This window comes from Neopsephotus bourkii, unplaced genomic scaffold (assembly GCF_033783945.1).
Source record: "Neopsephotus bourkii isolate Nb327-2 ecotype Australia unplaced genomic scaffold, CSIRO-AGI_Nbou_v1 NB_1037, whole genome shotgun sequence".
NCBI classification, from domain to species: domain Eukaryota; kingdom Metazoa; phylum Chordata; class Aves; order Psittaciformes; family Psittacidae; genus Neopsephotus; species Neopsephotus bourkii.
This window is the reverse complement of record NW_026901526.1, coordinates 184,857-200,410: the sequence shown is the minus strand read 5'-3', so window position 1 is coordinate 200,410 and position 15,554 is coordinate 184,857. Positions and strand designations below refer to the sequence as shown.

The 15,554-nt window shown below is 39.3% G+C and overlaps 1 protein-coding gene across 2 annotated transcripts in view; it reads left to right on the top strand.

The window, feature by feature from the left end:
• NFKB1 (nuclear factor kappa B subunit 1) overlaps positions 1-15,554 on the top strand; it is a 60,745-nt gene that overhangs the window by 16,467 nt on the left and 28,724 nt on the right. The window contains exons 4-6 of one of the 2 annotated variants that reach the window (XM_061360904.1): positions 5,217-5,254; positions 7,888-7,986; positions 14,507-14,655. In XM_061360904.1, coding sequence (XP_061216888.1) covers positions 5,217-5,254; positions 7,888-7,986; positions 14,507-14,655 — 286 coding nt within the window. Of the gene's footprint in view, positions 1-5,213; positions 5,255-7,887; positions 7,987-14,506; positions 14,656-15,554 lie in introns of both variants that reach the window. The other variant, XM_061360902.1, reaches the window with a different exon arrangement.

The window sequence follows — 15,554 nt, the reverse complement described above, 5'->3', positions numbered from 1 at the left end:
TAGCAATCTGTGTGCCAGTTAGAGGTGGTTTAGGGAACTAATTAATTGTTTGGGCAGGTAGGGGTCCTGGTCTAAATAGCTGTTGGCAGTACAGTGTTGTGGTTTTGAACCTGTGAAGTTGAAGCAGGGCTATCAGAAGCTGAACAGTGTTGCCTGGAGGCTACTGAAATTAGTTTTCTGGTATTTCTTTAACCACCTCTGCCCAACCTTCTGTGATGCTTTTGGGAAATGAGAAGGAAGGGCATGGGCAAAAAAGAAGGCACTTTATAAAAAAACTTCGTTTCATATTTTTTCAGAGAGGTAATGTTAGAGGTTCAAGGAAGCCTGGCCATCGCCACAAGTTAGACGAGTGTTCATTTTCCCTGTTCCATAGCACTGGCCCTAATCCTTAGAAGCATGAGCAGACTTGCATATTGCATCTGGTGTTTCCTCTAGATCTGTGCTTGTATTTTGAAGAGTAAACGGAAGAGAGAGGTTACAGCTCATGAGCTGCTTGCTTTAAACATTGTTCTTTGAACACTGAAATGCTGAGATGCAAGAGAGTGTTCCTGTGCAGGTGAATCACTCAAGAGGAGGACATACAAATGTTACCGTAGGCCTTCAGGAAGGATAAGACACCAGATCTAGAGTCTGAGCTTTTAGTAGCAAGGTACCACAGCCAATATGGAGACAAGAGGGTTGCTGTTGGATTTAACAATCCAAATTTAGAGGCTATGAACGTTTTCATCCATGTCCACAGAGCAAAAACGTGCACAATTACAAGGGTGAAATGTCTGTTCTGGGGGACCCACTGACAGGAGGTGAGGGGGAGCTCTCTACAGGTGCTTGCAGGTGAAATTGAATGGCCTCAGGTACTAGGTAAGCAGTTAGATAAAGGGCCCCACTAGTCCTACAGTTCTGCAGGGGGTGTCCCACTAACCTCACAAGACACCTGGTTTCTTGACTTTGCTGTCATGGGAAGAAGGAACCAAAAGGGAGCCTAAAATGGGTGCTCCTTTGGTAAGTGTGCGTGCAGGGTGAGGCCTGTCAAGAGGAAGAAAGAATGTAAGTGGTGGGAGTGTAAAGATTCAGGAGGGCCTCTGACTCAGGCAGGAAGGAAAATGAAGAAATGTAACAGTTGAAGAAGACGTGGGGAAGTCAGACTGTGACGCAGGCTGGAGGGGAGGCAGTGGAATGCGAGTCAGTCTCTGGCAACCAAGGAGAGAAGACAGAAAAGGAAGCCCTTGAAGCATGCCCAGGATGAGGCAGTGTGCACTAATCCTCCTCCAGGACTGCATGTTTTAGTTGCAGTTCTTAGCTCTTCTGGCTGCAGCAGTGCCAGGCAAGTCAAGAGGAGTGCTCATGCCAAACCCTGGCTCTTGGCAACAGTGAGAGTCATCTCTGTGTAGAGGCCAGCTCCATGTCTGTCTGCTGTTTCAGCCTCTCTGCAGGGCAAAAGTAGAACTTAGGCCACACATTAAGCAGCGTTCCTTCTTGTGGTTATTTAACACTTAAGAGGGGGCTGCTCATTAAACAAGAATTTGAAGCAAGCAACTTTCCAGACTAGAACAGGGATGCAAAAGATAATCACAAATCCTGTCATTACTGGTCCCTTTGACAAGGTGTATATCTTCAGTTTTCTGCTGTCTTGTCTACTTAAAGCAGACATGCCTACTAATAAAAGTGACATACTAAGATCTTCCATGTGCAGAGCGCTAGACATCTTTTTCCTGTGGGAAAGGGTGAGAGAGAGAAGGAAGGAGCCACATGTAGCTGATGTTACCTGTCTGTCCAGTGTACTTCTGGGAAGTATTCAGAATTTAGTGAAGACAGCTGTAAGAGACCTTTCACTAAGTGACCAGCAGGTCGATGGAAGTTCCTGCCCCTCTGCTCTTTTGAGACCCCATTTGGAATTTTGTGTACAGTTCTGGTGACCTCAACATAAGAAGGGCATGGAGCTGTTGGAACAAGTCCAGAGGAGGGCCACAAGGGTGATAAGGGGGCTGAAGCGCCTCCCATATGAAGAAGTTGGGCCTGGAGAAGAGAAGGCTGCATGGAGATCTCATAGCAGCCTTCCAGTATCTGAAGGGAGGCTACAGGTATACTGGAGAGGAACTCTTCCTCAGGGACTGCAGTGATAGGACAAGGACTAATGGGTTGAAATTTAAACAGGGAAAGTTCAAGTTAGATGTAAGGAAGAAGCTCTTTATTGTGAGGGTAGTGAGGCCCTGGAACAGGTTGCCCAGAGAAGTTGTAAACACATCATCCCTGGCAGCATGCAAGGCTGGGTTGGACAGAGCCTTGGGTGACATGGTCTGGTGTGAGGTGTCCCTGCCAATGGCAGGAGGTGTTGGAACTAGATGGTCTTAAGGTCCTTTCCAACCTTAACCGTTCTATGATACGATTCTGTGATTCTAAGTAAAATCCTTTTTATAGTCAAAGTAATATGCTATTGATACTTGAAAGTTACCTTGAATATTTCTGGCTTATTTTTGAGTAGCATTTCAGATGTAATTAAATGTCTTGCATTAGAGTGCTTGCTCTGTACTGTTCAGTTGGTATACCAAATAATCATTTAGTCATTGTAAGAAAGGCAGTGATTAGTCACCAGACCCAAAGGTTAAAATAAGACCTCACAAAACTTTTTTTAAATACATTGGTATACGATTCATGATAATGAATTCATGATAACAGATATCTAATTTGCCTTTGGACATTTGCACTGCATATTTTTTGCACTTTCCTATTATTAGTATGGAAGATTATTTTTTTTCTAATCAGTATATTTATATGCTTTTTATAGGCTTTTTCCCGAGGGGCCGTAAGAACCACAGTCCTAAGGTTTCAGTTTTCCTGAGTTTTCACAAGTGCTGTGCAAGGAGAAAACATTTCAGCAACACAAAGGATTCCCCTTGAGCTTTCCAATAGGCCAACATAGTGTATATCATTGCCTTAGGAGTTTGCATTTCCTTATCGTGAGGAAAAGTTGGAACCCAAATTTGCTGCATCCTGGGGGTCTGCTGCAGCCCCTTAGCTGTTGGATAAAAGAGAACTTCCTTTTCTGGCTAATGCATAAGAGAAAGCAGTAGTGTTTTGTGCCAATACTAACCCAGTGTATATGCCCTGAAAATGAATTCCTAAGGGGAGAACAGCCAAAGAACAATTACTTGGCAGATCCTGCCCTGGAGGCTTGGTTGAAAGTTGAACTGCACAGTTGTAGTTTAGGTGCATATTTCTGCCAGTGCTGAGAAGATGCAAGGCCTGTGGATTGTTCCAAGTATAAAATTTTACATGCCTAAAACGTGAGGTGTGTTAGAGGTCTGTGAGCAGAGGTCTTAAATTTAAGTGCTGATATAATGCTTAAACCCAGCTTAATTCATCTGGACTCCATGTTACAGATGAAAACTGAAACATAAAGATACACAGAAGCTAAATATTACTCTGTCTTTTAAAGTTTCTGAAGTTCAAACTTTTTTTCATTCTTTCTAATGTAAGAGGTTGTGTAATGGTCTTGAGGCAATTGTTTTGCATGTCTTCAAGATTTTAGTTTTAGCACCGTTTACTTTTTCACAGGAAAAGCATTGGACTTGGGAAATAAATCTTTGTATGTGTAATTGTTGTGACTGGCATTTGTACTATAACTTTGTCATGAAGCGAATTCAGTTGCTGAGTCAGCTAACTTCAACAGCAAAATACTAATGTCATCTGTTAGCATATTTATCAAAACTTTTCTGTTGAGAGAAGCCTGTTCAGTTAAGACCTGTGTTGACTAAATACACGAAGGTCTATTTTATTAAAGTGAATTTGTATTCAGGAGCTGATAAGGGTGCATTTAGTCATATTACAAAGTATAAATTAATGAATCCTTTGCCATTTTTAATTATCCATTAACAATAGGCCTGTTGGCAAATTGAAATTGATACAAGTATGTAGTTCTTTGCTGAAGCCAGGTAGTACCTACTTGAGGTAGCTGGATTGTGTGGTACTTACAGATGGTGCAGTTGTTCAGAGGCAGATCACACCTGGATGTTGACATGGTATGGTTTTAATAGACTGCACATGATGATACATAATTTCAACAGTGATATAGTTGGCAAAATATTGTGTAGGTATTCACAGTGAAGCTGTCATTTGGTATCTGCTTTGATATCAATTGAATTTTTATTATTGAAATCCAAACCTTCTCTTCTGCTTATCGAGAGCCAGGGAAGAAACCACACCCTTCGGAATGGTCATTGTCATACTCAGGAGTGGCTTGCATTTTAAGAGGCATTTCACAGTCATCCACCTAGAGAGCTTTCTTTCCCAGTGTAAATAAATGTAAACAGTCAGAGCTGGAGCTAAGCTTTGATCAGGTGATGAATTCTTAACTCTGGTGGCACTAAGTTGTCGTTGGGGTTAGGTCTGCTCGAAGGCAGTTTAAACTGGTTTATGGTTTGAAGTTTGCCAGTGTTCAGAGAGTGGTACAAGGCTGAGAGTTGTTTAAGGAAGCCTTCTTTGAAAGACACAAACAAAATTTTAGTAGAACGTGATACTGTGTTTGGCATCATGCTCAAACATGGATTTCCTTATAGAGTCTGTGTTCGTAGTCAAGTAAGTTGTGTTCAGTGTTTTTAGAAGCAGAGCAAAACTGTATATTTAAAAGTGAATGTGAAATTATTAAAAGAATGTAAATTGTTTAGTATCCTCAATTCCAGGGTATTTTTTTTAAGCAGTTCTGACTGTTAGGGCATGTTGAGACAGCTTAAATTCCTTCTGTATTCCATACCTCAGAACTTCCCATTGGCTGTCTCTAGACTTTCAAAAGCACCTATTCAGTAGGAAGCCCTAGGGCCAAAAGCTTGTGAGTATAGTGTTTAGAGCCCAAGGCATTTAAACACAAAAGTTAACCTTAGCTCAGGAAGGCCAGGCTGCTTGTCAGTGGCAAGGGGAGGATCCTGTTGTTACCCTTGCAAGTTTCAAGTGAGTGATCAGAGTTGCCCATTAAGTCTCTCTGAGCTAAATTTAACTGTTTTGAGTTAATCCTTCTTACACTACTGGTCTTAGGGAGAACTGGAAATGACAGACTGTCAGTTGATTAACGTATTTATTAACATTTAAGTACAGAAGATGCCTAGATGCTTTCCAAAATTTTATCTCAAAACATTCAAGCACATCAGTTTTACCCTCACAATTTATGTGTCATAGTAATAGAAATATAATTTCTATTATGACTTTTCTTTCTTTTATTTTAGCAGATGGACCGTATCTTCAAATCATAGAACAGCCAAAACAGGTAAGAAGAGCACTACATTTTTGAAAACTTTAAGGTACCTAAGTCTCTATGTTCAGCTTTAAATAAAATTACGACTTAAGTTGAGAAAAAGAGAGTATTGAAGAGGTTGAACTCTCATAACAAATGTGACCCTAAACTGTGACCCGTTTTTCCTCTCACTTTTGTAGTTAAATTGTTTCCTGTTTTGTTCTGTTTTCATCTTTGTGTCTCTCTGGAAGTGTAATAAGACAAAAAAAAACAACACCAAAACCCCCAAAACAACAAAAGCAAAGACCCAAACCAGAACTAAGAGTTTTAAACAAATGTCTTTTTAAGTACACACTCTTCATCTTAGAAGTGGCTCTTACAATACCCCAGTATTTTGAAACGTAAATGATTAGACCAAATGTAGAAAATTTTCAGAATTTGTTTCATGGTTCTTGAAACACAAGAAGGAAAAACCAGCAATGTTTCGCTCTGTTCCCAAGTTATGAGAACTTCTGATTTGTGCTTTGTCACCGCAAAGAAATTCCGTTGTCTTTTGAGATTCCTTTCATCACAGTTGCTGTTTCGAATAACCAAGATAAATACTTGCATGTGTCTTTTTTTCTGTGACGAGTGCCTAACACTCATTTGTGCTCCTCCGACAGTATAAAAGTCATCCCAATGCACAGGTTATTTTTCATTCAACTGAGGTACAAAAAGTAATAGCTGGGTGAAGATTGCCCTGAAGTATACCCTGAAGTTCCCCTTTTAGCTGGTGCCCTCAGCAATTACAATTCACCTTAAAGCTGTTACACTATGGAGACCTTTTTTCTACCTCTCCTGATCAGTTGCATAAAACTCTACCTTATGGAACTGTTCAGTAGAGAGGGGAAGGAGGTGACTAAAAGCTATTCCATCCTTCGTTTGGTCTTCTGCAGGAACACGCCACAGTCCAGCCTTCCTAGCAGGAAGCAGTAGAGAGCGTTTATTTCATCAGCAAACCAAATCGGTTTTGTGCTTGAGCATCCCTCCAGCAATAAGGGCACTTCATGGTCACAGGTGCAATAGCAGTGCACTGTGAACTCACAAGAATATACTTGCTCTTTCTTGTTTCTTTACTTCATCCTAAATCAGGCTGTGTCTTTGCATGGTGCAGCCTGCAGTGTGCAGTACCTAAGGGGAAGCCATTATTTCCATGCATGACTTCTCAGCAAGTAGCTCCTATAGTGGAGTAACCACGTGGCAAGCTGGGCAATGGATTATAACAGTCTGATGAGAGTGATCCATCAGCAGAGTGATGCTTGTGATCATTTTTGGAGCAGAGACAGCTGGGCGGGGAGTAAGACTGTATGTGGAAAAAATAGCTAGGATAGCAAAGGCAGTAGGCTGGGAAAGGCCACACAGATGACGGATCTGTTGGATCGAAGAGATGGAGGTGAAGAGAAACTAGATTGTCTTATGCACAGTGACTGCAGAGGTTGCTTTGCTTTTTGGACAGCTTGAGTTCGAGCTCATTGTAGCTAGGCTCTTTCAATATAGTCAATTCACCATAGGAAGGCACATACATGCTTAAGTATGAATACATTGTCTGGTGATACCTGAATAGAAATCAGATCTTTACATTTGCCTGGGAAACATGCTCTTAAACTGAAAAGACTTTGAAGAGGTAGGTGTGGAAGCTAATGATCACAGAGTAATTTTTGAACTGTGTCAGCTAATACAGACTTTAAATCCAGAGCTGTCTACTCTTAAAAAGGAGCTGAATGATTTTTGATGAAGAATACAACACTAACTGGCACCATTTGGACTTACTTTGGGAGCCCTATGTAAATGGGGATTTTGCTGAAAATTGGACAGACTGGGGAGTAGATTTGAAAGTGTTCAAAGTCGGGGGCCACAAGAAATAATATAGTTAAGTAGACTTAGAGTAACCAAATACATGTGCTTAAGAATTGCATCTTTTGTGCCTCTCAGATTACTCTGCGAAGTAAAGGGGATATTTGTTCCTGCAAATAAAAATGCAATATATGGATAGCTGTACTCTAGAGTGGTTGCTAATATCCTGCAGTTCCCTGAAGTGTATTCGGACATCTGTTTATAACTAGCTGAGATGAAAAACCAACCATTCAAAGTCCCCAGAATGTGCTGTTTCTGGACTTTTGTGCTGTTTCTGGACTCTGCTTGAAGATAGAGCTTTCACATGCTCATTCTTCCCAGATGGAAGACGCATTTCTGTTTCATCCTTGTTCTCTCCTTTACAATGCTTTGGACTTCCTTGGTTATTATTGACATCAGTTTTCTCTACCTAGTGGCAATCATGGGATAAAATATCTGCTCTTGCATTCTCTGTTAATTTTTATCTTGTTTTCGGAGTATAAATAGCTCTCTGCTTCAAAATATCTTCGCTTACTGAAAGAAAAAATTCAGGTTGCTGCTTTATATAGAAATGAGAATAGAACAGTCTCTCCAGGACACAGTTCGATGGTGCTTTGCTGACCAGCACTTGGACAGCATTTCAGGGATGAACAGATAACAACTTTTCTGTTTGTGGGTGAGTTGGGCAAGCTTTGTTCGTGTGTGTGTGTTATGTCTGCATGGGCACTTGTGTGCTATTTTGTTTTAGTTTTGTTCTAAACAGCTTTCAAGTTTCTTTTCCTTTATTTCCACAGAGAGGGTTTCGTTTCCGATACGTATGTGAAGGTCCTTCACATGGTGGGCTTCCTGGTGCTTCTAGTGAAAAGAACAAGAAATCATACCCTCAGGTCAAAGTAAGTACATAAATCATTAATTTAGTAGCTGAATACATGTGTCATATGTATGTGTATAGGACCTTGCTGGATATCAACATGAATTGGATTGAAATTACTCAGGACTGACTGCATTTCAAGCTCAGCTTTCAAAATGCAGTTGATTCTGAAAAGGAAGTTGTCTTCATAGTTTTGGAATTATTTTGGCACAGTGTTTATCTGCCAACAGTTGAGCAAGTAAGCTTTCCTGCACTTACCACCGTACTGTCCTTCTGCAAGCTGATGGAGCTGATCCTTAAGATGCAGTTTAGCATAAAGCAAGGCCTGAGATGCTCAATTACTCCACTTGTAGCACATCGCCAAGTTTTAGCATGAGTCTGGTCTGTTATTCCACTTCACTCTAAGATGCTGTTTACCAAGTTTTCCTTCTTTTTCTGTTCACGTTACTCCTTATTCAGTATCTCTAGGACACTCAGTTCTTAAGGACTGAATTTCTTCAAAGTCAAGAGAAAACTTATCATTTTAACAGTAACAGCATTATGTTCAGATGTTCACTGAACATTTTGGGGTGTTTTTTTCCCTTCCCCGGAAACAATTCAAAGATACTAATCAAAGAAACAGTTTGTGCTAGTACAGTATGAAGATTAATCATTCTAGGATGAGAGACAAGCTGTCTTTACCTATGGTTCTTGCAGCAAATTCTTTTTCCGTGGAAGTGGGAAAAAGATACACTGTCTCTTTTCAGTATTTTTTTTAACTTAATGGAAGTCTTAGTCTTGTATTACCTCTTTGAACTATTGCACTAGAGATTTCTTCATGAGGATCAGGGTTAATGTATTTTAATTCCGGTGTTATCTCTTAATGTATTTAAATTCTGCCATTATCTCTTTCTCTCTCCTTTATGGGGAGGGAAGGGGAGGGAAGAGCGGCAAGCAGTCAGCCTCTGTCTTCGTCTGTGCCACTCCTCAGCTTTCTCAGCAGCACATGTGTAGTTCTTACGCAGTTCTTGAGAAAGGCTGGAGTTTGGAACAGTTGCATCTCCATAATGAATCAGTATGGGCATGACTCAATGGAAAATAATCAGCATTGGCTGAGATAGCCTAAGGTGTTAATTTTGCAAATTGAGAAGAGGCTGGGAAAGCTAATTTTATATAGCCTTTCAAAACCCCTATGAAAAATTTCTAGCCCAGGCAAAGGATCTACTTGCTTTCCCCTATCCGTTTGTGGCGGTAATGGTGACCCAATGAATTCAGTTTCATTGGTATGTTCAGATATAATTTATCTCAGTTGAGCCAGATCTTTGGATTCCAGTCCAGTCTGCATTGATAATACAAATGGTACTTTATAAAAGTGTGGTGGGTCACACAGTAACATGACAAGGAGATACGCAGTGAGGAGTTATACAGGAAATGGAATTTCTCTGTGAGTAAACTAGAAAGCAAAATGTTGTTTGGCTTTCCATCAAACCTTCTGTTTTCACTGATAACCAGATTTTAATTTCATCTAAAGCTTACACACAGACGGGGACATACACATGTGTCCCCCTTTCCCTCCCTCCCTCTCATCCTACTGTATGCATCTGGGTTTTTTCTAGTACAAATCCCCACATGGCAACACCTGCTGGGAGAGGCTGGCAAGGGAACACAACAAGTAAATTCCTCAAGGCCATTGCTTGTTAGTGCCTGTTCTTGATTTAAGTGGTGCCAGTAAAGACAGAAGTGTTTCACACCTTTTCCTGTAAGTCTCTTCTGTGTTTTGTCAAAGGGTGCTCACCTTGTCATAACTGAGGTGAGCACAATTGAAGATTGCTATTTTATGTTGCATTAGGGTTTTTTGATTTGATTTGGGTTTTTTTTAACTCTTGTACTAAGAATTTCAGCATAAAACCTCCATTAGTTGATGACAGTGCTGTGAAAGGACAGTAGCATAAACTTTGGTTGTACTGTGAAAAGGAAATTTTGTGATAGATCTTTACACCTTGGCCATGGTATAGTCAGTGCAGCTACCATTAGCATCTCTTCTGTTTGGCCAACTCTGCACAGGAAGTTGATGTAATTTACCAGTAGCTGCCATGGGATGTCCTGAAAATAGACATCTTTAGTGCACATAAAAGCGTCCTTAAAGTGTAGCTGAGCTGGAACACACAAAGATGTCTTTCATTTCTGGGCTGGAATGCTGAAGACACTCCTGTGTCTCTAAGCAAGATGTTTGGGTAGTTAATTACATATTTAAGTGCCTCCTGTATAGTGTATTATGAGATAGTGTAGGTCAGGTGTTAATGTAGCAGTTCTACAATGCCAGTCTTTACACTTAAGGCAAATCTGCATCTATAATAGTTGAAATCAAAGCTCCTGAGCTTCTTACTCATCGTTAACTTTTTGTGCAGGGGAACAATCAATAGTTTAAGAAGAAAGAAGAAAACTCTGTTGTCTTGTATTATCACCAGCTTACTTAACTGTCTAAAATTTTATTCAGAATTTGCTTGGGTTTATGTATGTGAACAACTGTGAGAAAACAGACACAGAAATTCCCACTGGCCTTCTTATATGTTTACCATGTGTGTCATGATCTTAACATACTGATGTTAGTGTAGGCAAACTCATGTTTTGCACTGAAGTACTTGATCCAGTTCTGGGTGTGAAAAGAGTTTGCTCAAAATAGTGGTGTGAAGGATATGTCCTGAATTTTCATCTCCTTGGGGGCAAATCTCTGTGGGTGGCTGTGAACTCAAGTTGCCTATTCTCTGTGAGCAGGATGCAAATCAGCTCCAGCCCAGAGTAAGCGATTGCACAGAGTTGTGCCCAAGCTGATGAGCACCATCCCTCTGCCAAGGAGTTTGGACATTATGCAGTTCAGTTTGTGGATCAAAGCTGCATACCAGTTTAGGGAGCCCTGAACCCAGGTACCTGAACAGGAGAACTGCCCATCCAGTCATATCCTGAGGCTATCCTAAATTATACCTCAATTTGGAGATAAGCATTCTCATTGAAATTGGGGATTTCAGAACATACTTCAAGTTCAGGAGGGGAATTTATGAAAAATTAGTCAAGTTACTTTGTTATGAGCCTTCTTGATGAAGAAAGCAGCAGCATATTTGTTCTTTTGCCCCTGCAGGAATTAAATCATAGAGTGATAGATCACTGATTACAAGTTAAAAATTCATTTAACAGCTGAATTAAGGGAATAAACACTAGACAAGAATGAGCAGACTTTTTGTTATGACCTGCACTGAACCAAATTCAACTAAAGTTATATTCAGTTGGATTTGTGCTTTTTACTGTTATAGTTAATTTGACTTAATATGGATCACTGAGTCCATGTAGCTGGGATCCTCAAGCAGAGCACCTAACTCTTTTTTTTCTGGCATGAGGGTGACCTCACATTCGGAGGATCGGAAGATCTTCAGCTCCCATTGGTTTAAGTTACATTGCTTATTCTTAGACCTCTAGGTAAGCTTTCAGTTGCCAAAACGATTTGTACCATGTCTGAAATACTATCTTAAACCAGCAACTGAAAAAAAATTGATGCTGCTCTGTGAAAACGTACTATTTATAAAGAGTGAGTGATGCCTTGTCTGTGAAACGCATATTGTAAGTGTGTATTGAGGGCAGCACTAGTCACACCCTGAAGGTTAGGCAGGATTGGGGATATAGTTGCTATAACAAAGTGACTGGAAGAGAAGTAGGTATTGTAGTTGCTGGCTTCGTAGGTTCGACGTGGTCTTTTCCATCATTTGCTTTCTGTCATTGACCAGTTGGTTTCACTTCTGGCTTGTAAGAGCAACTGGAAAAAAAATCACTGAAGTAGGAAAATGTTCTTGTAAACTTTTTATAAAGTTTTAGAAACTATAAAAAATGGTCTGGGGGCTGGGTTGCAGAAGGATGTGAACTAACTGAACAAACTTTCAGCTTGTCTTTTGAAATTGACTCAGTTTCAAGTTCACAGGGTCCTTTTAATCTCTCAGACAAATCTCTCTCAAACAGAAAAAGCAGATAAATGTGAGCCTGCAGCATTTTAACTTTATCAGATTAGATCAATTGAATGCTGCTTTAGTATAGGATGTAATCAAGTATTACAGCTATGCTCTTCCCAGGAATTCCCTGTTTTCTTTTTCCCCCCAATGTGTAATTTGAAGTTTGGTAGCTATTTTTTTCTAACATCACAGCTCTGATTTTGAGCAGTACAGCACCTTCATGCTAGCTCCCTCTCATGCTGAGAATACGTTTTTGTGTCACCACCATAGCCCTACCTCTATATTGATTTCTATAGATATTCAGCACTGTTATATACCTTCTACCTTTTAATGTCTTTGACAGTGGTTTTTAAATTCTGACATAAATAACTGTCACCTTTTATGTATTTTAGTGCCAGAATAAACTGTAAGTTATTCTGAAATTGTGGTACTGGATGATTCAAATGCACTGAAAAATTATTTCAGACGTAATTTGTGGTACATAAGGATATTTAACTACTGAGGCTATTTTGCTGGCCACTGAGATAACCTGGATGTCTCAAAGTCAAGTGGGAAGGTCTGTCTGTAAGAAATGCAGATAGGAAATTGTTCAGGAACATTCTGTAGCCTTTGCTGCTTAGGACATTAGACTGGATGACAAAAACAGTCCCTTATTGCCTTGTGACCTACATAAGGTATTAAATTTTAAGAACTCTTTTGTTCTTTCCCTGAGAGAGACTACAAAGATCATGCTGAGCTGAGTAACAGGGGCAGATTATAATCTGGTTACCACTGCAGTTACATGTTCTGCCTTCAGAGGCTGGAAAGTCCTTGACGTGCTGTAGTCCTACCTATGGTTTCACTGTGGTTTCTACAGCTGATGCAGGATTGTCTTGAACTTTTCTGATGTGATACTAGAACATGCTTGTTACTCATAATGAATATAACACTATAGATATGCTGGGAACTTTATAGCAGGGAAAGGCTTGTTTAGTGCTAAATTAAATTAAAATGATTTTTTTAAAGCCTCCCTCTTGAAAAGTTAATTGTAGTAGTGGTGGCGTTATGTAGCACCAAACACCATCATTTTTATTTTCAGGTGAATTTGTGAAAGTTACGTAGGGATCCCTGCTTTATCTCACTGGTGGTAAATGATGGAAATGGTGAAGCAGTGATTATTCTGCATCTCTCTGTTGTTTCAGTCCAGGAAGGATTACAATTTGGAAACAGGAGGGAAGCATGAGTGCCCCATGTTTTCTATTTGAGAAACTAACACGTGCAAAATGCAAGTTACTCCAGTATTAAACAGTTAACTAGCAGGCAGTGAGTAATGAGAGGACTTCTGCACACCTGTTCCTTCTGGAACGGCTTTCTCATAGTTGGGATTTTTGGTTTTGCTTTTAGCAGTGAATAGGAAGATGGGAGGGCACGTGTTGTACGTATGCGGAGTGCCTCAGTTGTGATGGAATGGGTTCAAGAGAGGGGTTAACTGGAGTGAAGGAAGCCAGCAGGACTTAATAATGTGGTAAAATCATGGCAATCCCTGGTTATCAGCATTTTATCTACAATATAACCTTGGGTATTCAGTTCATCACAGATTCATCGCTTTAATGTTTATCATGATCCTTTAATACCTTGGTTGATTAGATCTGTTAGCTGCTGTAATACAAAGAACTTTGCCCAAGGCAAATTAAGAGAAAAATTAGAGGAGGAGGGAAAAAACCCAACATTGATAAAAGGGTTAATTAAGTGAATTGGAAGGGAAGGTAATGTTTGCTTTTTTAAAAGTGGGGTTGGTTTATATTCAGCATAATTTGAAAGTGGTACGTAACCGATATGTGACTTAAAGAATATTACTTGTGAGGAAAAAAAATAAAGTTCTAAATAATGCATGTAAAGCAAATAAGTTACCAATACGGCATGTCATTAGTAATTTCAGGTTTGTTTTGGGGCGTTACTTGACATAACAATTTTAAAAGCCATTAAAAAGTGTATGGTGATTAGAAATGATACGGGAAAATGTGCTGATATAGCGTACTGAACTAACAAAATATCTACAAATATGAAATTAATTCACTTTAAAGCCTTTACCTGAAAAGTCATTGTAATGGGACCAACATTTTTTAAACAATCATAATACATTAAAATACTTGTAAGTGTTTTCAAATTGGGCAGGTTTTTTTTTAAATACTTAACATTTTCTGTATGCTTCTTATATGTTACAGTGTTAATTGTGAATTCAATGTCCTAACTGAATTTTAAGGAGACCAATGTGGAGTTACTGGCCAAAGTGTAAAACCCAAGGTTCATGATTTGGGAAATAGAAGGTTGCTTTCCTTTAGCTCTGTTTTATTTCTTAGCTGGTTTGGTCATTTCTGCTGCCGTTTTATATGTCAAGCCTAATTGTTGGCTTTTCTTTGTGATGAGCTGATACAGTTAGTTTGTATTTGATGAGGAAATGCATACACACTTCTATGTAAGTTCAGTTTTGCTTTGCCGACAGAAGACACTCAGCTGGAATCACTGCTTGTTACATTAAAAAAAAAAAAAATAAATAAAAATCCCACTTTTTTATGTATTTATTTACAGATTTGCAATTATGTTGGACCCGCAAAAGTAATCGTCCAGTTAGTTACTAATGGGAAATACGTCCACTTACATGCGCACAGCTTGGTGGGTAAATTTTGTGAAGATGGAGTATGCACTGTTAATGCAGGACCTAAAGATATGGTTGTAGGGTAAGTCTGTCAACTCATTTGTAAAGCTGGGCTAAAGGAAGAAGAATCAAGTATAAGCACTGTAAGAAGCAATACAAAAATACTACTAAGAGGCAGCTAACTGGTGTTCATGCTCTGATCTGTGTTTTGTTTGTATCTTAAATAGAAAAATAAATGAGGTGTCTGTTTACCTCTGCAGAATTTGCCCTAAACAAGCTAAATAGGTGTAAGCAAGTAATTTTCACTTCAGAATTTGTAGAATTTCAATCTCTTGGTGTGCAGTCCAAGTTTGTATTCTCAGCCCAGTCTTCAAATGTTTTGATCAAAGAGAAAGACTGTGAAATTGCTTCTGTTACAGTTTTGATTCATATTCTGCTTTTGCTGAAATCTGCTAATAGGAATATAGTGAAAAGCGTTAGGAAAAGAGGGTTAGTAAATTTGAAATTAATTCAAGACATGTTTATACATTTTCATGTTTATACATGAAAATACTAAATGAGTCAAACTTTTTAAGTTTAAAGCAGTAAGATTGTAGTGAAATTGTAGTAGTTCTTTAATTTAAAAGAATAATTGTTTATATCAGTAAATGAAGCTGAGGCTTCTGTCTACGTTTTCAGGCTTAGATCAGGTTTCATACTGGCTGTGAGTTTTAGTTCTGTGATCTCAAGAATGTCTTTGTTGGTGAAGAAGATGAAGTTTAAAAACCTGAGAAGGTTGGGAGAGAGAGAGATTCTTTTAAACTGTAACTTTTGATGTCCAAGCCCAGTGCACTGACTTTACCAAGCACAGCAATTTAAATAGCTTTATTTGAAATTCTTCTTTTCATCTTGAAAAGTTTGGCTCATTTCCTAACCTGTCTTGTTTTTCATCAGATGTTTAGAAACAGCTCTCCTATCCTCAGTTGACCCACGTGAAAACTG